General features: G+C 45.0%; 1 protein-coding gene across 1 annotated transcript in view; it reads left to right on the top strand.

The window, feature by feature from the left end:
- The first annotated feature begins 1,870 nt into the window (after positions 1-1,870).
- Positions 1,871-23,827, top strand: part of cab39l1 (calcium binding protein 39, like 1) — a 76,835-nt gene continuing 54,878 nt past the window's right edge. The window contains exons 1-5 of the mRNA XM_043715212.1: positions 1,871-1,943; positions 10,115-10,284; positions 10,364-10,423; positions 10,524-10,589; positions 10,954-11,097. Of these exons, the coding sequence (XP_043571147.1) occupies positions 1,871-1,943; positions 10,115-10,284; positions 10,364-10,423; positions 10,524-10,589; positions 10,954-11,097 (513 nt within the window). The remainder of the gene's footprint in view (positions 1,944-10,114; positions 10,285-10,363; positions 10,424-10,523; positions 10,590-10,953; positions 11,098-23,827) is intronic.

Genomic DNA, 23,827 nt, shown 5'->3' with positions numbered 1-23,827 from the left:
GGTGATGTAAGAAATACCTTTTCAATCAGCAAGTATATGGAATACACTGCCTGGAGAAGTGGAGGAGGCTGGTTCAATTAGGCATTCACGAGAATATTGGATGATGATTTGCACAGAAATGGTGAGTCAGGCTATGGGGGGAAAGGTAGGAAATTGGCATGAGGGGATAGCAGGAATGATGCACTGAATGGCCTCCTTCTGCGCTATAGCAATTCTGTGATTCTGTGAAATGAAGTTAGGCATCACATTGGTACAGTTAAATTCAGGATGTACACTGACTCACACAAACAGATGTATTGTAAAACCAGGAACAATTATGAAGTCATGAGATTTTATACACAGTGAAATATCACCAGTGCTATCCAAAGTGCCCTCAATTATTTTCGTTCTCTCCCACTACATCTCAGTGTTCCCCAGGTTGTGCAGCTGAAGGAAGGAGCCCTCTCAGTACTAGAATCTGTTACATTGAAGTTGGATAAGCAACCCCTGGGTGTTTGTGTCTGGATAGTCTAGAGACAAATTACTTAGAATTCCAAGGAGAAAGTGAGGATTGCAGATGGTGGAGATCAGAGTGAAAAAGTGTGGTGCTGGAAAAGCACAGCTGACCAGGCAGCATCCAAGAAGCAGGAGAGTCGATGTTTTGAGCATAAGCTCTTCATCAGGAAATTGGGGGAGGCCCAAGGGGGCTGAGAGATAAGTGAGGGCTGGGGGTGGGGGTGGGGGAAAGGTAGTTGGGAATGCGATAGGTAGATGAAGGTGGGGGTAATGGTGATAGGTCAGAGTGGAGGATGGAGTGGATAGATGGGAAAGAAGATGGATAGGTAAGACATTTCAACAGGGCAGTGCCAGGTTGGAGAGTTGGATCTGGGATAAGGTGAGGGGAGAGGAGATGAGGAAACTGGTGAAATCAACATTGATCCCTTGTGGTTGGAGGGTCCCAGGTGGAAGATGAGACATTCTTCCTCCAAGCAGAGGGAGGAGGAGAGCTTCTTCAAGGTAGGCATCCTTGCAAGAGGATTCGCAGTAGGTTAAGATCAACTAGGAGAAAGTGAGGACTGCAGATGCTGGAGTACCAGAGTTGAAAAATGTTGTGCTGGAAAAACACAGCAGGCCAGGCAGCATCCGAGGAGCAGGAGAATCGACGTTTCGGGCATAAGCCCTTCTGCTCCTCGGATGCTGCCTGGCTTGCTGTGTTTTTCCAGCATGACATTTTTCAACTCTGGTACTCCAACATCTGCAGTCCTCACTTTCTCCTAGTTCTTCCTCCAAGCGTTTGGTGGCTAGAATCTGGCAGTGTAGGTGGCCCAGGACTTGCATGTCCTTGGCAGAGTGGGAGGGGGGAATTAAAGCGTTTGGCCACAGGGCAGTAGTGTTGTTTAGTGTGTGTGTCCCAGAGATATTCTCTGAAATGTTCTGCGAGTTGGCCTCCTGTCTCCCCAATGTACAGGAGACCACACTGGGAGCAACAGATATGGTAGATATTGTGTGTGGAGGTGCAGGAAAATCCATCCAAGGTCCCGAAGGATCATTCCACATCAGACAGACACCTCCACACACGTTATCAACTGAGTCCACTGCACCTGATGTGGTCTCCTTTGCACTGGGTAGACAGGATGCCAACTTGCAGCCTGACCGGCTATGCTTTTCCAGCACCACACTTTTTGACTTGGAATTCCAAGGGTCAGAGGGAGCAGGCAGACTGGAGGTGAAGGACCAAGACAAGACTTCTGATGATTCATCTGGCTGGAGACCTCTTGGAGCCACCTTTTCTCCATGTGAAGAATGGGCATCCAGAGTGAGTGCCAGGTTCCTCAACTTCCACACGCCATGCTTTCAAGCATGTGACCAAGGTTGGGACAATGAAGTGCCAATGTATGGGGGTATCCAGCAGACCCTGAGGTGGGTAGCAGTGCAGGAGGTGGTGTTGCCAATGCTTCTTAAGGGCCTTGGGATCTCTTCCTCAGAGATCAAATAAATGGTATGGTGGAGAATATTCTGTTTCTTCTCAGAGATCATGGACATTCCACTTCAAGGCTCAAGAGAGAGAATGTGTTGCAGCCAATAGTTTGAAGTGGTGTCCTGCCATGGTAGGATCCAGAGACTGGTTCTGTCAGGATTATATTCACTGGCGTTTAGAAGAATGAGGGAGATCTCAGAAACCTATAAAATTCCAACAAGACTAGACAGGATAGTCAGGAAGGGTGTTCCCAAAGGCCAGGCAGTGCAGAACCAGGGGTTACAGTTTAAGGATTGGGGTAGCCCATTGAGGACTGAGATGAGGAGAAATTTCTTCACCCAGAGTCTGAAGAGTCTGTGGGATTCTCTGCCACAGAACATGTTTTCAATAAAGAGTTAGATATATTCCTTAGGAGTAAATTGAACAAAGGTTATGGGGAAAAAAGTGAGAGCAGGGGACTGGGTTGGATGATCAGCCATGATCATATTGAATGGTGGGAGTAGGCTGGAAGGGTTGAGTGGCCTATTCATATTTTCTTTGTTTCAGTGTGAGCAATGAATGAAACTGGAGGGTTACTGTGAGAGTTGCAGTGAAATGAAAAATGGCATTTATTCGGTTGGTGGGTCATGGGTCTATAGCATCCCCACAGAAGTGATCGTGGTCTTCTCCTGTGAGGGATTTGCTTTGATTCTTTGCTCAAAGTGGGTGAGAAGCCAGGTGTCAGGTCCCTCTCCATCTGACTTGGCTCTCTCTGCCTTTTTATGGGCTGTTTTCTCCAGGCATGAGTGAAAGACTGAGTAAGATAACAATGGTTGGCACAGCAATTTGTGCTGGTGCAGAGGGACAAAAGGTGTCCGGATGAGAAAACAGGCAGCATTGAGGCCACACTGGGTCAGTGATGGTGGGAGATTGGAGGTGAGTGAGAGTGAAAGAGAAAATGTGATTGTAACAGAGGCATACCATATGACTTGGAGCAAGGTGAGCGCAGCTGCAGAGAGAATGAGTGTGACGTTGCATAGAAAAATGAAGTGCAGCACTTACCCTGGAGGACAAAATTAGGTCATTCACCTTTTCGTGGCACAGCTGGCCATTCCTCTAGACTATGAGGACTGCATTGATCCACATAGTGACCTTGGACCAGATTACAATGGTCTAGTGGCATGGCTTCCTTTATCCTCTGGTCCTAAGGGCTTGTCAGTTTTTAAGTCAAATGGTTTTCTCAGAAGACAAAGAAACATGGAAAATAGGTGTAGAAGAGTCCAATCAACCCTTCGAACCTACACCACCATTCAATGTGATCATGGCTGATTGTGCAATTTTAGTATCCCATGCCCACTTTCTCTCCATACCCCTTGATCCCTTTAGCTGCAAGGACCACATCCAGCTCCCTCTCTGATGTGCCAATCCTGTATAAAAGAGAATATATCTAATGAACTGGCCCTAACAGCTTTCTGTGGGACAGAATTCCGCAAGTTCACAACTCTGGTGAATTCAGGCTTACCCCTTATTCTTCAACTGTGACCCCTTTGTTCTAGACCTCCCCAAACGTACGGATGCAAGATGGCGCCGGATATGGTCAACTCCTTGCGAGCTCCTGCATGCAGATCTAAGTTTCCTATTTCCCACAATCTTCTACACTCTTTAAACTTAATAGCATACTTTTAAAAATTACTAATAACTATGTTTTATCTAAACTCTTAAACTCAATCCCCCAGTTAATGAAAGCCAAAACACCATATGCTTTCTTAACAACCCTATCCACTTGGGTGGCAACTTTGAGGGATCTATGCAATTGAACACCAAGATCCCTCTGTTCCTCCACACTGCCAAGTATCCTGTCTTTAATCCTATAATCAGCATTCGAGTTCGACCTTCCAAAATGCATCACTTCGCATTTATCCAGGTTGAACTCCATCCGCCATTTCTCAGTCCAGCTCTGCATCCTGTCTATGTCATGCTGCAGCCTGCAGTAGCCCTCTATACTATCGACGACACCTTTGTGCATCTGCAAATTTACTAACCCACCCCTCAACCTCCTCATCCAAGTCATTTATAAAAACTACAAAGAGCAGAGGCCCAAGAACAGAGCCCTGCGGGACCCCTCTCAACACTAACCTCCAGGCAGAATGCTTTCCATCTACAACCACTTCTATCAGCCAGCCAATTCTGAATTCAGGTAGCCAAATCTCCCTGTATCCCATACCTCCTGACTTTATGAATGAGCCTACCATGGGGAACCTTATCAAATGCCTTGCTGAAGTCCATATACACCACATCCACTGCTCGACCTTCTTTGACCTGACTTGACACCTCCTCAAAGAGCTCAATAAGATTTGTGAGGCATGACCTGCTCCTCACAAAGCCATGCTGACTGCCTTTAATCACACTATGCTTTTCCAAATAGCCATAAATCCTAACCCTCAGATTTATTTTCAAAACTTTGCTGACCACAGGCATAAGACTGACTGCTCTGTAATTGCCAGGGATTTCCCTATTCCCCTTCTTGAAAAGAGGAACAACATTCGCCTCCTTCCAATCCTCTGGTACGACTCCCGTGGAGAGTGAGGAGGCAAATATCCTCGCCAGTGGCTTAGCAACCTCCTTTCTCGCTAAATCTGGTCTGACCTTGGGGACTTATCAACCTTAACGTTTTCCAAAATTTCCAGCACATCAACCTCATCAATCTTGATCTGGTCAAGACTGTATACCAGCTCCTCAAAGTTCTCATTCACAACAAGTTCCCTTTCCTTGGTGAAAACCGAAGCAAAAAACTCATTTAGGGCTTCCCCTATCTGCTCAGACTCCATGCACAAGTTCCCTATGCTGTCCCTGATTGGCCCTACCTTCTCCCTGATCATTCTCTTATTCCTCACGTATGAGTAAAATGCCTTTGGGTTCTCCCTAATCCTTCTTGCCAAGCCTTTTGCATGCCCCCTCCTGGTTCTCCTCAGTCCATTTGTGAGCTTCTTTCTAGCAAGCCTGTAATCCTCTAAAGCTGTGCTAGATCCTTGCTTCTTCCACTTTACCTAAGCTGCCTTCTTTCTTTTGACGAGAAGTTCCTCTGTTCTCGTCATCCAAGGCTCCTTAATCTTACCCCTTCTTACCTGTCTCAGAGGAACAAATTTGTGCATCACTCGCAACAACTGCTCCTTAAATAGTCTCCACATGTCTGCTGTGCCCTTTCTGTGGAACAATTGCTCCCAGTCTGTACTTCCCAACTCCTGTCTGATAGTGTCATAATTTGCTTTTCCCCAATTAAATATCTTCCCTCGGTAACTGCTCCTTTCCCTCTCCAAGGCTATGCTAAATGTGAGGCAGTTGTGATCACTGTCAGCAAAGTGCTCTCCCACCGTGAGATCTGACACCTGTCCTGCCTCGTTGCCAAGCAACAAATCCAAAATGGCCTCTCCCCTCATCAGTCTGTCTACATACTGAGTAAGGAAACTCTCCTGAACACACCTGACAAAATCTGCTCCATCCAAACCATCTGCACTAAGGAGGTTCCAGTCAATATTGGGAAAGTTGAAATCCCCCATAACAACAACCCTGCTATTTCTGCATTTTCCTAGAATCTGCCGGCCTATGAGTTCTTCAATCTCTCTCTTGCTATTAGGTGGTCGGTAGAAAACCCCTAATGCGGTGGCTGTTCCCTTGCTGTTTCTAACTTCCACCCATACTGACTCAGTAGACAAACCTTCCTCAACAACCTTTGTTTCTGTAGCTGTGATGCACTCTCTGATTAGCAATGCTACACCCCCTCCTCTTTCTCCACTCTCCCTGTTCTTTTTAAATGTTCTGGAACATTAAGCAACTATTCCTGCCCCTGTGAAACCCATGTCTCCGTTATGGCACAACATCGTATTCCCAAGTACTGATCCATGCTCTAAGTTCGTCACTCTTATTTCGGACACTCTTGCATTTAACCGATCCCTTTGTTTTATTGTGTGAGAAACCTTCCTGATAGATTCAATACATCCTGGCACTGCCCCATCTGTAACTGACCGCAGAAGTCCTTTGCTCCTCCCTTGCACCTCTTGGCAAATTTTACCTGCAGCATCGGAGGCTGAGGGGTCACCTTCTGGAGGTTTATAAAACCACGAGGAGCAAGGATAGGGTGAAAAGCCAAGAGTGACTGAGTCCAAAACTAGAGACCATAGAATTAAGGGAGAGGGGAAAGATTTAAAAGAGACCTCAGGTGCAACTATTTCATGCAGCGGTTGGTGCGTGTATGGAATGAGCTGCTGCAGGGAGTGATGAAGACTGGTACAATTGCAATATTTAAAGGGCATCTGGATGGATATGTGGATAGGATGGGTTTAGAGGGATATGGGCCAAAAGCTGGCAAATGGGACTGAGTTAATTTAGGATATCTGGCCAGCACTGACAGGTTGGACCAAAGGGTTTGTTTCCATGCTGTACATCTCTATGACTCTAATATAGTGTTACAGCTACTGAGAAGCAGCAGAGAAAGATCAACCTAATATCAAGAGTTCATAAGTCTGTTAACAGCGGGAAAGGAGCTGTTCTTGAATGTCAAAGTTTTGTGTCTTCTGCCCAACGAAAGAGAGTATAACTAAAGGTGGGAAAGGTCATTGATTATGCTATGCAAAAGTGAGGACTGCAGATGCTAGAGATTAGAGTCAAGGGTGTGGTGCTGGAAAAGCACAGAAGGTCAGGCAACATCTGATGAGCAGGAAAATCAATGTTTCAGGCAAAAACCCTTCATCAGGAAAGGTGATGTTGGCTGCTTTCCTTAGGGGCAGCACATTGGCTCAGTGGTTAGCACTGCTGCCTGACAGGGTAGGGACCTGGGTTTGATTACAGCCTCAGGCAACTGTCTGTGTGGAGTTTGCACATTCTCAGACCGCAACTTCCCTTTCCATGTGGTTAAAGATGCCCTCCAATGCTTCTCGTCCACATCCCGCCCCTCTGCCCTCAAACCCCACCCCTCCAGCTGTAACAAGGACAGAAACCCTCGGTGCTCACCTTCCACCCGAGCAACCTTCGCATAAACCACATCATCCGATGACATTTCCATCACCTCCAAACGGACCCCACCACCAGGGATCTATTTCCCTCTCCACCCCTTTCTGCTTCCGCAAAGACCATTCCCTCCATAACTACCTGGTCAGGTCCACGCCCCCCAACAACCCACCCTCCTGTCCTGGCACCTTCCCCAGCCACCGCAGGAATTGCAAAACCTGCACCCGCACCTCCTCCCTCACCTCCATCCAAGGTCCCAAAGGAGCCTTCCACATCCCATCAAAGTTTTATCTGCACATCCATCAGTATCATTTATTGTATCAGTTGCTCCTGATGCAGTCTCCTCTACATTGGGGAGACTGGAACCCTCCTAGCAGAGCGCTTTAGGGAACATCTCTGGGTCACCTGCACCAATCAACCACACCGCCCTGTGGCCCAACATTTCAACTCCCTCTCCCACTCAGCCGAGGACATGGAGGTCCTGGGCCTTCTCCACTACCGCTCTCTCACCACCCGACGCCTGGAGGAAGAACACCTCATCTTCCGCCTTGGAACACTTCAACCCCAGGGCATCAATGTGGACTTTATCAGTTTCCACATTGCCCCTTCCCCACCTCACCCCAGTTCCAACCTTCCAGCTCAGCACCGACTCCATGACTTGTCCTACCTGCCTATCTTTCTTTCCACCTATGCACTCCACCCTCCCCTCTGACCTATCACCTTCATCCCCACCCCCATTCATCCATTGTACTCTTTGCTACCTTCCCCCACCCTCCTCTCTGACCTATCACCTCTATCCCCACCCCCGTTCACCTATTGTACTCGATGCTACTTTCTCCCCACCCCCACCCCCATCTCATTTATCTCTCCACCCTGCAGGCTTCCTGCCTCTATTCCTGATGAAGGGCTTTTGAAACTTCAATTTTCCTGCTCCTCGGATGCTGCCTGACCTGCTGTGCTTTTCCAGCACCACTCTGATCTAAACTCTGGTTTCCAGCATCTGCAGTCCTTGTTTTTACCTACATTCTCCCCATGGCTGCATGGATTTCCTTCAGGTGCTCTGGTTTCCTCCCACAGTCTAAAAATGTGCAGATTAGGAGAATCTGCCATGCTAAATTGCCCGTAGTGTTCAGGGATGTATAGGTTAGGCACATTAGTTAAGGGTAAATGTAGAATAATAGGGGAATGGGTCTGGGTGGGATACTCGTCAGAGGGTTGGTATGGGCTTGCTGGACACTGTAGGGATTCTATGATTCCTGAGGCAGTGGGAAGTATAGATGGAGGCAATGAAAGAAAGACAGGTTTATGTGATGCGTTCACAACTCTCTAATTTATTGTGGTCTTGGGCAGAGCAGTTGGCATTACATGCTGTGATGCATCCAAATAGAATTCTTTCTCAGGATATATCCTGAGTGAGGCAATGCAATTGCCCTCACATGAGTGGTGTTCCCTAAGCTCAGTTGGACTGGCAAGAGCATCCATTTCCATCAGAGTACCCTGCAACTCATATGCTCCATTTGCTGCATTTTCCAATGATAAAGCCAATTGTAGCGTCTATTTGAAGTCCAGTTGGGCTTCAGCTCGTAGGTGCTTTTGCAAAGTTACATCATTAATCCCATATGTTATTAAGGATTAAACTAAAGTCACAGGCTTCTGTCAGTCATCTTGACCTCATCAAAAATCCTAATATGGATTCCCCAAGTTCACAACTTGCTGAGTAAAAGTGACAGCATCTCAAAAATTAGAGGCGGCTCAGGGTTGTAATATTCCTTTACTATGTCCATCAATTCTTGAAAGGTTTTAGTATCTGATGACTCAGGAAAAACAAGGCTCCTAATATCAGAAAAAGCTGCAGTTCCATGGGCTGTTAGGAGAATTACTTGTTTTTTTTGTCTGTCACAATGTTGTTTGCCCAGAAGAAATAATAGTCTTTCTGCAATACTGGGCTCAGTCCCTGAGGACAGGGTTGAATGAGTTAAGCTTCCCAAACAAAGGTATGATCTAAGAAATATTTACCCCAACTCAAAGATGACTATTATGAGTGAGTTTCTTCAGGATCATGCTTTATTCTCAATGCCACTGAAATAATTCCACAGAGGCGAGTATCTGTCCCCAAGTCACTCTTTATTTACATATGAACAGACTTTATCTTCAGTACTGCCTCATTCAGAGTCAGGTACCAGAATGTCAGTATCTCTGGCACTCACCCTTTTTTGTTCTTTTTTTTTCTTTCTTTTAGTGAATAGGATGTCTAACACTCCTACTTATTTTTCTTTAGCTCTTTTTATATGTAAGTAAGGACTCCCTGATTAGAATAGATTAACAGCCACAATCAGGGAAATCACAATCTATGTGGTCCAGCCGGCTTACCTCAATACAATTACTACAATTGGGAAAGGACATCATTTTGGAAAGGTAAAGCACAAAGCTTTTTAAATGAGATTAAAATTGCTTTTATGGCCTTAATAGCTAAACGTGAAAAGCCATCACAGAATCTATGCTACTGTCAACTAGTAACAGCCTCTGGACTTTGGTTTCTAATGGACAGAAAGCCAGCCGATGAGATTTCTCAGTATTTTCTGGGAATCAGAGAAAGTTCCAGAGATCAGTGTCTCTGATCTCTCATAAACCTTAAAATCTGAACCATTAACTCAATCCAATGATCTGGGTTAACTGATTCGCCACCTTAGCTGAAGGTCTTCCATTATTCTGCAGCTGACAGCAGCTTAATCTCATTGATAGAAAACTGAAGAAACTATGAGAAATCAACTCATTCCACCCTTTTACTCTTGATCTACAAGAGTGTTTTATTTTCCAATTATTTTTCCCACCCATGATACACCTGCTGTATCCCATTCTGTCTGTATTAATGCATGTTTGGGATTAAGAGGATATTGTTTAGTTCTGCACAGTAGTTATTCACCCAGTTCTGCTGTCTACCTAAAGAACAAGTTTGTTTTGAATAAATCAGTTTTGAATTTCTTGAAGAAATCTGGTGACAGTCTCCTTTTTTCTCGATGACAGCAAAAAAAAAGAAACAAACTGAGCATTTTGGTAATTTTGCACATCTGGTCTTGCTAGTGGAGGAGTCAGGCTTGATTTCCAGTGCACTTCTCTCAGAGCTTTGACATGTTAAATTGAAAGCATTTAAATCATTTCCTTTTTTGTTTCATAGATATGAAACACCAGAAATTGCATTAAATTGTGGCATTATGTTGCGAGAATGCATTCGTTATGAGTCTTTGGCAAAAATAATTCTCTACTCAGAACAGTTTTATGATTTCTTCCGATATGTAGAACTGTCCACTTTTGACATAGCCTCAGATGCCTTTGCTTCATTTAAGGTAAGTGATTGTTCCTTAGTAGATATGTGATTAATGTTATAGTCATTTTTCAATAACTGATATTTCACAATGTTTTCAGGATTTGCTCACCCGACATAGGCTTATTTCTGCACATTTTTTAGAAAAGAATTATGACAAAGTAAGTTTAATCAAAATTCTTAAATATCTTAGGACTGCTCAAATGATAAAGGCATGTACAAAAGTAGAAGGTCTGAACACGACTTTTGGCTTATTTTTAGATATTTATTGAATATGAGAAACTGCTGCATTCTGGAAACTATGTGACCAAGCGTCAGTGTCTGAAGGTATGGGAATTCTTTTGTCATTACATTCAATTCACTGCACTGCACTTTTATTTTTATTATAGTTTTTTCTGTTTCAGATACAACAGAATGGTTTGTCAGATTATTTCAGTGTGCTTACTGTGAATAGGTCAAATCAGGTAAAGATAGCAGATTTCCTTCCCTCGGCCTATCAGTGAACCAGCTGGGTTTTTAATGAAAATATGCTAATTTATGGTTATTACCAATACCAGCTTTTTCGTCAAATTTTATTTCATTAAATGGTTTTAATTTCTGAAGCTGCTGTTGACCATTGGAACTCTTGGCTCCAGACTGTTAGCCCATGCCTCTGGATTATTGATTCTAATTCCTTTTTTTTAACCAAAAGCTTCTAGGGGAATTGCTGCTGGATAGACATAATTACAACATCATGTCAAAGTATACCAGTAAACCAGAAAATCTGAAGCTGATGATGAATTTACTGAGAGACAAAAGCAGAAATATCCAGTCTGAAGCTTTTCATGTATTTAAGGTAAAATATTTTCATCTCAATCTCAATCCAGCATTAGCTGAAAGATTATAAAATGATAAGAACAGGAGAAGGCCATTCAGCCCATTAAATATTTCCTACTCTTCGGATGGATCATATCTAATCTACGCAGCAACACCATTTTCCTGCAGTATCACCATATCTCTTAATGTCACTTGTCTCCAGAAATACAGCAATTTTGGTCTTGAAAATGGTCAATGATTAATCTTCCACTGATTTCTGGGATAGATTTACTAGCCTCTGAAAAATACCCTATTCTGGATCAGTGGTGCTGGAAGAGCACAGCAATTCAGGCAGCATCCGAGGACAGGCAAAATCGACGTTGTTTTTACCTCTGAAAAATACCCTGCCCATCTCTGTCTTAACTAGCCTATGCTTTATTCTGAGATATGTTTCCTGATATGGACTCACAAGCCAGAAAAAATATTCTATTTATATTCATCCTCTCAAGCCCTATTACAACTTTGTAAATTTCAATGAGACCATATCTCACTGTTCAAGTTTTAAATATTCATTTCTGGAATTTGGGAATGACTGGCTGGGCCAGTCTTTATTGTCCATGTAGGAATGGTGATATGTTTCCAAGTCAAAACTGTGAATGGTCTGGAGGGGAACCTTCAGAGGGTGGTGTTCCTATTTGGAGTTTAATATAGGTAAGTGTGAGGTCTTGCATTTTGGAAAGTCAAATCAAGGTAGGAGTTTCAAGGTGAATTGTAGGGCCTGAAAGAGTATAGTGGAAAAGAAGGGACCTTGGAGTTCAGGTACACGATTCTCTAATAGTGGAGTCACAGGTAGACAGGACAGTGAGGAAGGTTTTTGACACACTAGCCTTCATCAGTCAGAGCATTGAGTATAGAAGTTCAGAAGTTATGTTGCAGTTGTTAATGTACCTACCTCAACCACTTCTGCTGGCGTTGGTGAGGCTACACTTGGGAGTACTGTGTTCAGTTTTGCACCCCTTATTATAGGAAGGATGTTATTAAACTGGAAAGAGTGCAGAAGAAATTTACAAGGATGTTGACAGGACTCAATGGTCTAAGTTATAGGGAGAGGTTGGACAAGCTAGGGCTTTTTCTTTTGAACATAGGAGACTGAGGGGGCATCTTGCAGAGGTGTATAAGATCATGAGAGGCATGGATAGGGTGAATGCACTCAGTCTTTTTCCCACGGTTGGGGAATCAAGGACCAGAGGGCATGAATTTAAGGTTAGAGGGGAAAGAATAAAAGGGAACCTGAGGGGCAACGTTTTTACACAGAGGATGATACACAGAGGATGATACACATGTGGAATGAGCTGCCAGCAGAAATGGTTGAGGTAGGTACATTAACAACATTGAAAAAGCATTTGACCAAATACATGGATAAGAAAGGTTTAGAAGGATATGAGCCAAGTGCAGGGAAATAGGGTTAACATGGATGGAGGATTGGTTGGCTTGGATCAGTTTGGGCCAAAGGGCCAGTCTCCATGCTGTAGGACTCTATGACTCTATCTGCTGCCCTTGTGTGTTCCCAGATGAGAATGGACAGGTATTTGGAAGGTGCTAACAGAGAAAACTTGGTGAAGTCCCACACTGGAGGTTACCATATATGCTTGTGTATAGGTCAATGTATAAGTCAGTCCCATTTTTTGGCCAAAAAAATCTTGTATTTTCCATATAGCTCATGTATACATTGACCCTAGTATATTGCATTATAAACATCTAATAAAGTTTGTCCAATGTGTGCAGGAGGGTTTCCTGACACAATATGTAGATAGGCCAATAAGAGGTGAGGCCATACTGGATTTGGTTCTGGGTAACGAACCAGGCCAGGTGTTAGAATTAGAGGTAGGTGAGCACTTTGGGGACAGTGACCACAATTCGGTGACTTTTACTCTAGTGATGGAGAAGGATAAGTGTGCAGTACAGGGCAAGAGTTATAGCTGGGGGCAGGGAATATATGATGCGGTGAGGCATGACTTAGGATGTGTGGCTTGGAAAAGTAAGCTTCAAGGCAAGGGCGTAATTGATATGTGGAGCTTGTTCAAGGAGCAACTATTGAGTGTCCTTGATAAGTATGTACCCGTCAGGCAGGGAGGAAAGGGTCGTGTGAGGGAGCCGTGGTTTAATAAGGAATTGGAATCCCTTGTTAAATGGAAGAGGGCGGCCTATGTAAAGATGAGGCGTGAAGGTTCAATTGGGGCGATTGAGAGTTATAAGGTAGCCAGGAAGGACCTGAAGAGAGAGCTAAGAGCAGCAAGGAGGGGATATGAAATGTCCTTAGTTAGTAGGATTAGGGAAAACCCTAAGGCTTTCTATAGGTATGTCAGGAATAAAAGAATGACGAGGATAGGAATAGGTCCAGTCAAGGATAGTAGTGGGAAGTTGCGTGTGGAGACTGAAGAGATTGGGGAGACACTGAATGAATACTTTTCGTCAATATTCACTCAGGAACAGGACATTGTTGTCAATGTGAGTACTGAGTCACAATTAAGTAGAATGGATGGCTTTGAGGTATGTAGAGAAGAAGTGTTGGAAATTCTGGAAAGGGTGAAAATAGGTAAGTCCCCTGGGCCAGATGGCATTTATCCTAGGATTCTCTGGGAAGCAAGGGAGGAGATTGCAGAGCCATTGGCCTTGATTTCTATGTCCTCGTTGTCTACAGGAGTAGTGCCAGAAGATTGGAGGCTAGCAAATGTGGTTCCCCTGTTCAAGAAGGGGAGTAGGGATAAGCTGAAACTTTATTGCTGGAACAGCACAGCAGGTCAGGCAGCATCTAGGGAACAGAAGATTCGACGTTTCGGGCACATGCCCTTCTTCAGGAATGAGCAGAGAGTGTTCAGCAGGAGAAGATAAAAGGTAGGGAGGGGGGACTTGGAGGAGGGGCGTTGGAAATGTGATAGGTGGAAAGAGGTCAAGGTGAGGGTGATAGGTCGGAGTAGGGTGGAGGCGGAGAGGTCAAGAAGAAGACTGCAGGTCAGGAAGGCGGTGCCGGGCTGGAGGGATTCGGCTGAGACAAGGTGGGGGGAGGGGGGATGAAGAAACTGGTGAAGTCCAAGTTCATCCCCTGTGGTTGGAGGGTTCCCAGTCGGAAGATAAGACGCTCCTCCTCCGACCGTCGCGTTGTTGTGGTTTGGCGGTGGATGAGTCCAATGACCTGCATATCCTCGGTGGAGTGGGAGGGGGAGTTGAAATGCTGTGCTACAGGGTGATTGGGTTGGTTCGTCCGGGTGGCCCAGAGGTGCTCTCTGAATCGCTCCGCAAGTAGGCGGCCTGTCTCCCCAATATAGAGGAGGCCACACCGGCTGCAGCGGATGCAGTAGATAATGTGGGTGGAGGTGCAGGTGAACCTGTGGCGGATATGGAAGTTTCCTTTGGGGCCTTGGAGAGAAGTGAGGGGGGAGGTGTGGGCGCAAGTGTTGCACCTCCTGCGGTTGCAAGGGAAGGTGCCGGGAGTGGAGGTTGGGTTGGTGGGGGGTATGGATCTGACAAGGGAGTTGCGGAGGGAGTGGTCTCTACGGAAAGCTGATAGAGGAGGGGAGGGAAATATATCCTTGGTGGTGGGGTCCGTTTGGAGGTGGCGGAAGTGACGGCGGATGATGCGCTGTACATGGAGATTGGTGGGGTGGTAGGTGAGGACCAGTGGGGTTCTGTCCTGGTGGTGGTTGGAGGGGCGGGGCTCAAGGGCGGAGGAGCGGGAAGTGGAGGAGATGCGGTGGAGGGCATCGTCGATCACGTCGGGGGGGAAATTGCGGTCCTTGAAGAAGGAGGCCGTCTGTGTTGTGCGTATTTTGAACTGGTCCTCCTGGGAGCAGATGCGGCGGAGACGAAGGAATTGGGAGAATGGGATGGCGTTTTTACAGGGGGCGGGGTGGGAGGAGGTGTAGTCCAGGTAGCTGTGGGAGTCGGTCGGTTTGTAGTAGATGTCCGTGTTGATTCGGTCGTCTGAGATAGAAACAGAAAGGTCTAGGAAGGGGAGGGAGGAGTCCGAGACTGTCCAGGTGAATTTGAGGTCGGGGTGGAAGGTGTTAGTGTAGTGGATGAACTGTTCAACCTCCTCGTGGGAGCACGAGGTAGCACCGATACAGTCATCAATGTAGCGGAGGAAAAGATGGGGGGTGGGGCCAATGTAGTTGCGGAAGATGGATTGTTCCACATACCCTACGAAGAGGCAGGCATAGCTGGGGCCCATGCGGGTGCCCATGGCTACTCCTTTTGTTTGGAGAAAGTGGGAGGATTGGAAAGAAAAGTTGTTCAGGGTGAGGACCAGTTCAGTCAGTCGAAGGAGGGTGTCGGTGGAAGGGTACTGGGTGGTACGGCAGGAAAGGAAGAAGCGGAGTGCTTTGAGTCCTTCGTGATGGGGGATGGAGGTGTACAGGGACTGGATGTCCATGGTGAAGATGAGGCGTTGGGGACCGGGGAAGCGGAAATCCTGGAGGAGGTGGAGGGCGTGGGTGGTGTCACGGACGTAGGTGGGGAGTTCTTGGACTAATGGGGACGGGACCGTGTCGAGGTAGGAGGAGATGAGTTCGGTGGGGCAGGAGCAGGCTGAGACGATGGGTCGTCCGGGGCAGTCAGGTTTGTGGATTTTGGGCACTAGTAACTATAGGCCGGTGTGTCTCACTTCTGTTGTGGGCAAAATCTTAGCGAGAATTGGAAGGGATAGGATTTATGAACATCTGGATAGGAATAATGTGATCAAGGATAGTCAGCATGGTTTTGTGAAGGGCAGGTCGTGCCTCACAAACCTTATTGAATTCTTTGAGAAGATGACTAAGGAAGTGGACGAGGGGAAAGCAGTAGATGTGGTGTATATGGATTTTAGTAAGGCGTTTGATAAGGTTCCCCATGGTAGACTACTGCAAAAAATACGGAGGTATGGCACTGAGGGTGAGTTGGAGGTTTGGATTAGGAGTTGGCTAGCTGGAAGAAGACAGAGGGTAGTAGTTGATGGCAAAGGTTCATCTTGGAGTGCCGTCACTAGCGGTGTTCCGCAAGGATCTGTTTTGGGACCATTGCTGTTTGTCATTTTTATAAATGACCTGGAGGAGGGGTTAGAAGGTTGGGTGAGCAAGTTTGCGGATGATACGAGAGTCGGAGGAGTTGTAGACAGTGAGGAAGGATGTGGCAGGTTACAGCGGGATATAGATAAACTGCAGAACTGGGCAGAAAGGTGGCAAATGGAGTTCAATGTAGCTAAGTGTGAGATGATTCACTTTGGTAAGAGTAACAAAAAGATGGGGTACTGGGCTAATGGTCGGATACTTGGTAGTGTGGATGAGCAGAGGGATCTTGGTGTCCATGTACACAGATCTTTGAAAGTTGCCACCCAGGTAAATAGTGCGGTGAAGAAGGCATATGGCGTACTGGCTTTTATTGGTAGAGGAATTGAGTTCCGGAGTCCTGAGGTCATGTTGCAGTTGTATAAGACTCTGGTGCGGCCACATCTGGAGTATTGTGTGCAGTTTTGGTCGCCATACTATAGGAAGGAGGTGGAGGCACTGGAACGGGTGCAGAGGAGGTTTACCAGGATGTTGCCTGGTACGGTAGGAAGTTCGTATGAGGAAAGGCTGAGGCACTCGGGGTTGTTTTCATTGGAGAAAAGAAGGTTTAGGGGTGACTTGATAGAGGTGTACAAGATGATTAGGGGTTTAGATAGGGTCGACAGTGAGAATCTTTTTCCACGTATGGAGTCAGCTATTACAAGGGGACATAGCTTTAAATTAAGGGGGGTAGGTATAGGACAGATGTTAGGGGTAGGTTCTTTACTCAGCGAGTCGTGAGTTCATGGAATGCCCTGCCAGTAGCAGTGGTGGACTCTCCCTCATTATGGGCATTTAAGCGGGCATTGGATAGGCATATGGAGGATAGTGGGCTAGTGTAGGTTAGGTGGGCTTGGATCGGCGCAACATCGAGGGCCGAAGGGCCTGTACTGCGCTGTATTCTTCTATGTTCTATGTTCTATGAAACTGCATGTTACCATTAACTTATTTTGCTGAAATTTCATAGATTTTTCAGAACGTATCTGCTTAATGAAGAAAGTAAGTCAGTGTTCCCATTAACCCACTTAAACTAAATCGCATTCGTTCACTCATACCAGTAACTCTATTCATTGCTCTTTGTTTACTATATCACATCTCAATTCGTTCATTACTCAGCTCACCTGGTTTACTACAGCACATTTTGATCGATTGATTCATTCAGACCAGTATCAAGTCTATCAGTACTAATTGCACTTTGTTCACTATACATCCAGAAGTTAATATCATTACAAAGTTAATCATTTTAATTGCGCCATTATATCTGAATAAAAGTGAGATATATTAACTACATACTGCTATATCTTTAATTCTTTGACATTTCATTGTACTGCTTTGTTCAGTTCCAAAACAATGAGGAATAACATTAAATCCACTCATAGAGGATTTTACAGGACACATTGTTCCTCTTTTAAAATCCAATTTTGTAGATAGGATAGTGAAGAAGGCATTTGGTATGCTTTCCTTTATTGGTCAGAATATTGAGTACAGCAGTTGGGAGATCATGTTGCGGCTGTACAGGACATTGGTTAGGCTACTTTTGGAATATTGCGTGCAATTCTGGTCTCCTTCCTATTGGAAAGATGTTGTGAAACTTGAAAGGGTTCAGAAAAGATTTACAAGGATGTTGCCAGGGTTGGAGGATTAGATACAGGGAAAGGCTGAACAGACTGGGGCTGTTTTCCCTGGAGCGTCGGAGGCTGAGGGGTGATCTTATAGAGGTTTACAAAATTATGAGGGGCATGGATAGGATAAATAGACAAGGTCTTTTCCCTGGGGTCGGGGAGTCCAGAACTAGAGGGCATAGGTTTAGGGTGAGAGGGGAAAGATATAAAAGAGACCTAAGGGGCAACGTTTTCACTCAGAGGGTGGTACGTGTAAGAATTGAGCTGCCAGAGGAAGTGGCGGAGGCTGGTACAATTACAACATTTAAGAGACATTTGGATGGATATGGGCTGGGTGCTGGCAGGTGGGACTAGATTGGGTTGGGATATCTGGTCGGCATGGATGGGTTGGACCGAAGGGTCGGTTTTCATGCTGTACATCTCTGTGACTCTATGACTATAATCAGTGTTAGGTAATTATTATAAGTTAATTTACAATTAGTGCTTTCTTTAGAATAATAGTGTGGGTGTGCAGTTTAAGTTTCATTTCTTTAATTCGAGCACAGCTTGTTGACTGAGCTGCTGTGTAACAGGGCCTTTCCTCCTTTGGCTACCCTACCCCTCTCTTCTTCTTCTCCTCACCCCCCCCCCCCCCAATTCAACACTAGGCTACAAAACCTCCAGCACCTTCCATCATCACGGCCCCATGCAGTATCATGACAGGGAGGTAGTGCTGGTCCCCGTCCCAATGACATCACTGCTCGCCAGTCAGAACACCTGCATGCCTGACGAGCAGGATGTAAGCCAATCAGAGCTGTGGCCTGTGGGCAAGGAACCCACAGAGAGATTGGGGAATCCATGTACTGTATCAGAGAATGTAGCAAATTGATGAAAGTTTGTGTTGCTGACTCAGACATGACAGGAAGGTGAGCAATAGAAGATTAGAATTCAGTAACTATTTAGGATTCTGCTTTACAGGGATTAGTTGTGTGATCAAATTGACTTCTGCTAATAATATTGTTCAAAGTTTGTGCGAAGATTTGTAGCTCGGGTGCTCGTTGTTGTGGTTCTGTTCGCCGAGCTGGAAGTTTTTGTTGCAAACGTTTCGTCCCCTGGCTAGGCGACATCCCAAGCACTGATGATGTCGACTAGCCAGGGGACGAAACGTTTGCAACAAAAACTTCCAGCTCGGCGAACAGAACCACAACAATAATATTGTATTTTGAATGACAGCATGAATTTCAGCCCTCGAAAACAATACCCCATGTATAAGCCGACCCCCAATTTCAGCTTAAAACTATTTTCAAAATTTGACCTATACGCGAGTATATACGGTATTTTTCAAAATTAAAGCACGTGGGACTGAAGATAATAGTCTAGCATGAATTAAAAATTGATTAACGTACAGAAAGCAGATAGTTGAAACAAATAGGTCATTGTCACATTGGCAACCTGTGACAATATGTACTGCAAAGTATATTCCTGATGAAGAGCTTTTGCCGGAATGTCAATTTTCCTGCTCCTCGGATGCTGCCTGACCTGCTGTGTTTTTTCAGCACCACACTAATATAAACTCTAGTTTTCAGCATCTGTAGTCCTCACTTTTGCCCTGCAAAGGTTATTGCTTGGGCCAAACTTTTGGATGTGGGGACCAATTACTAAATTTGCAAGTTTGCAAATGATATAAAACTTGGTGCGAATGCTGAATTAAAAACAGAAAATGTAGAGGAATTCAGCATGTCTGGCTACATCAGTGGAGAGAAAAACAGTTAACGTTTTGAGTCTGAAATGATTATTCTTCAGAAATGAAAGGACTGGAAAATGGTGTGTTTTTATTGCTGTTGCCAGAAAGGGAAAGGGGAAGAGCAACTGGAACATTTGGTTGAGGATGCCTAGAGCAAAAGATACAGGGAGTAATAATAATGGTAAAAAAGGGACTGAAATGCAAAATGAGTGCAATTGAAATTGTAATTAAGGAGAAAATAGGTCCACTCTCCTGAGAACAAAGTCAACAAGACACAAACAAAGATGGCTGTAGAGGATGGGGATATAAGAAAAATGAAGGAACATCACCTCATTTTCTACTTAGATATTTTACAGCCTTTAAGACTAAGTATTGAGTTCCACAATTTAGAGAACAATTTTCATCAAACTGAATGAGATCAAGAGGGTGACAGTCTGGTAGATGGAATATGATACAGGGTAAGTACGAGGTTATTCACTTTGGTATGAGGAGTGGAGGTGCAGTTTTTTTCTTAAAACGTGAGAGATTGAAAAGTACCTTGGTCCCTTTAGACATCAACATAAGTCCTTGAAACATAGATGGAAGGCACAGCAAGAAATTCAACAAGCAAACAGTGCATTAGCATTTCTTGCTAGACAGTTTGAGTTACAGGAACAAAGAAGTCTTGCTTCAGTTTTATAGAACATCAGGAAGGCTATACATCACTTTGAGGCAGTGCAGCAGAGATTCACCAGAATGATTCCTGAAATGGTGGGACTGTCCAATGAGGTTGTGGAAACTGGGCCTGTATTCTCTGAACTTTTGCTTTTGTGTGATTTAAAGGAAATTATGTTTCACCAATCTGTTGGGAGTTCTTTGATAAGGTAACATGTGCTGTCAATAAAGGGGAACCAGTGGACATAGAGTCATTGAGATGTGCAGCATGAAAACAGACCCTTCGGTCCAACTTGTCCACACCAACCAGATATTTTAACCTAATCTAGTCCCATTTGCCAGTACCCGGCCCATATCCCTCCAAACCCTTCCTATTCATATACCCATCCAGATGCCTTTTAAATGTAATTGTACCAGCCTCCACCACTTCCTCTGGCAGCTCATTCCATACACGTACCACCCTCTGCGTGAAAATGTTGCCCCTTCGGTCCCTTTTATATCTTTCCCTGTCACCCTAATCCTATGCCCTTGAGTTCTGGACTCCCACACCCCAGGGAAAAGGCCTTGTCTATTTATCCTATCCATGCTCCTCATGATTTTAGAACCCTCTGTAAGGTCACCCTTCAGCCTCTGGTGCTCCAGGGAAAAACAGCCCCTGCCTATTAAGCCTCTCCCTATAGCTCAAACTCTCCAATCTCAGCAACATCCTTGTAAATCTTGTCTGAACCATCTCAAGTTTCACAACATCCTTCCAATAGGAAGGAGACCAGAATTGCATGCAATATTCCAAAAGTGGCTCAACCAATGACCTGTATAGCCACAACATGACCTCCCAACTCCTATATTCAATGCTCTGACCAATAATGGAAAGCATACCAAACTCCTCCTTCACTATCCTATCTACGTGCGACTCCACTTTCCAGCAACTATGAACCTGCATTCCAAGATGTCTTTGTTCAGCACTCCCCAGGACCTTACCAGTAAGTGTATAATGCCTGCTCTGATTTGCTTTTCCAAAATGTAGCATCTAGTTTATCTAAATTAAATTCCATCTGCCACTCCTCAGCCCAATAGCCTATCTGATCAGGACCCCTCTATACTCTCAGGTAACCTTCAGTGTCCACTAAGCCTCCAATTTTGTTGTCAACTGCAAACTTACTAACAATACATCCTATGTTCACATCCAAATCATTTATATGTCAAAAAGCAGTGACACAGTAACAATGCTGTGGCACACCACTACCGTCCAGTCTGAAAAGCAACCCCAGTTCAGTATCCAAATGACTAGTTCTTCCTGTAATCCATGAGATCTAACCTTGCTAATCAGTCTCCCATGAGGAATCTTGTTGAACCCCTTACTGAAGTCCATATCGATCATGTCTACTGCTCTGCCCTCAATCCTCTTTGCTACTTCTTCAAAAAACTCAATCAAGTTTGTGAGACATGATTTCCCACATCCAAAGCCATGCTGACTTTCCCTAATCAGTCCCTGCCTTTTCAAATACATGTAAATCCTGTCCCTCGGGATTCCCTCCAACAACTTGCCCACCACCGACGTCAGGCTCACTGGTCTACAGTTCCCTGGCTTGTCCTTACCACCCTTCTTAAACAGTGGCACCACATTAGCCAACCTCCAGTCTTCCGGTACCTCACCTATAACTATCGGTGATACAAATATCTCAGCAAGAGGCCCAGCAATCATTTCCCTAGCTTCCCACAGAGTTCTGGGTACACCTAATTAGATCCCGGGGATTTATCCACTTTTATGCATTTTAAGACATCCAGCACTTCCTCTCTGTAATATAGACATTTTCAAGATGTCACCATCTATTTACCCACATTCTACATCTTCCATGTCCTTCTCCACAGTAAACACTTACGTAAAATATTCATTTAGTATCTCCCCCATCTCCTATGGTTCCAAATGCAGGCTGCCTTGCTGATCTTTGAGGGGCCCAATTCTCTTCCTAGTTACCCTTTTGTCCTTAACCGTATTTCTAAAATCCCCTTGAATTCTCCTTAACTCTATTTGCCAAAGCTATCTTATGTCCTCTTTTTGCCCTCTTCAGTTTCCTGTGAAGTATGCTCCTACTGCCCTTATACTCTACTGATTCACTCAATCTCTCCTGTCTATACCTGACATATGCTTCCTTCTTTTTAGGGTGTAGGTTTGCTCGCTGAGCTGTAGGTTTGATATCCAGACATTTCATTACCTGGCTAGGTAACATCATCAGGGGCGACCTCCAAGTGAAGCAAAGCTGTTGTCTCCTGCTTTCTATTTATGTGTTTGTCCTGGATGGGGTTCCTGGGGTTTGTGGTGATGTCATTTCCTGTTCGTTTTCTGAGGGGTTGATAGATGGTATCTAGATCTATGTGTTTGTTTATGGCGTTGTGGTTGAAGTGCCAGGCCTCTAGGAATTCTCTGGCATGTTTTTGCTTAGCCTGTCCCAGGATAGATGTATTGTCCCAGTCGAAATGGTGGGTTTTTTCCTCCGTGTGTAGGGCTACGAGGGAGAGAGGATCGTGTCTTGTTGTGGCTAGCTGGTGTTCGTGTATCCTGGTGGCTAACTTTCTTCCTGTTTGTCCTACATAGTGTTTGTGGCAGTCCTTGCATGGAATTTTGTAGACGACGTTGGTTTTGTCCATGGGTTGTACTGGGTCTTTTAAGTTTGTTAGTTTTTGTTTGAGAGTGTTGGTGGGTTTGTGTGCTACTAGGATTCCGAGGGGTCTCAGTAGTCTGGCTGTCATTTCTGAAACTTCTTTGAGTTATGGTAAGGTGGTTAGGGTTTCTGGCTCTGTTTGGTCTGCTTGTCGTGGTTTGTTCTTGAGGAATCTGCAGGTTTGTAGTTCTCCGTTGTCCGTTCCTGATCCCGCTATCAGGATTCATAGCAGAAGCGGTAATGCAAAGACTAGAACAAACAGCCCTACCAACCACCAAACCAAAAATCTGGGTCCGCTATGTAGATGACACCTTTGTCATCACAAAACGGAACAAGATAGAAGAGACATTTAACATCATCAACAACACCCTCACAGGCATAAAGTTCACCAAGGAGGAAGAAACCGACAACAAACTCGCATTCCTGGACGTCACAGTCGAAAGAAAGGACAACGGAGAACTACAAACCTGCGTATACAGAAAACCGACAAACACTGACCAAATACTTAACTACACCAGCAACCATCCCAACACACACAAACAAAGCTGTATCAGAACACCATTCCAACGAGCCACCACACACTGCAGCACAGACGAACTTTGGAAAACAGAGGAGAACTACCTATATAACGTATTCAAGAAGAACGGATGTTCAAAAAACACAGTGCGCAGATTCCTCAAGAACAAACCACGACAAGCAGACCAAACACAACCAGAAATCCTAACCACCTTACCATACATCAAAGAAGTTTCAGAAATGACAGCCAGACTACTAAGACCCCTCAGAATCCTAGTAACACACAAACCTACCAACACTCTCAAACAAAAACTAACAAAACAGTCCAAAGATGTGCAGGTTAGGTGAATTGGCCATGCTAAATTGCCCATAGTGTTAGGTGAAGGGGTAAATGTAGGGGAATGGGTGGGTTGCGCTTCGACGGGTCGGTGTGGACTTGTTGGGCCGAAGGGCCTGTTTCCACACTGTAAGTAATCTAAACTTAAAAGACCCAGTACAACCCATGGACAAAACCAAT

The sequence above is a fragment of the Chiloscyllium plagiosum genome, unplaced genomic scaffold (assembly GCF_037043375.1).
Source record: "Chiloscyllium plagiosum isolate Xiang-an unplaced genomic scaffold, Cpla_swu_hap1 HiC_scaffold_11, whole genome shotgun sequence".
Lineage (NCBI taxonomy): Eukaryota > Metazoa > Chordata > Chondrichthyes > Orectolobiformes > Hemiscylliidae > Chiloscyllium > Chiloscyllium plagiosum.
Note: the sequence above shows the minus strand (reverse complement) of the source record. Positions and strands in the feature narration are given on the sequence as shown.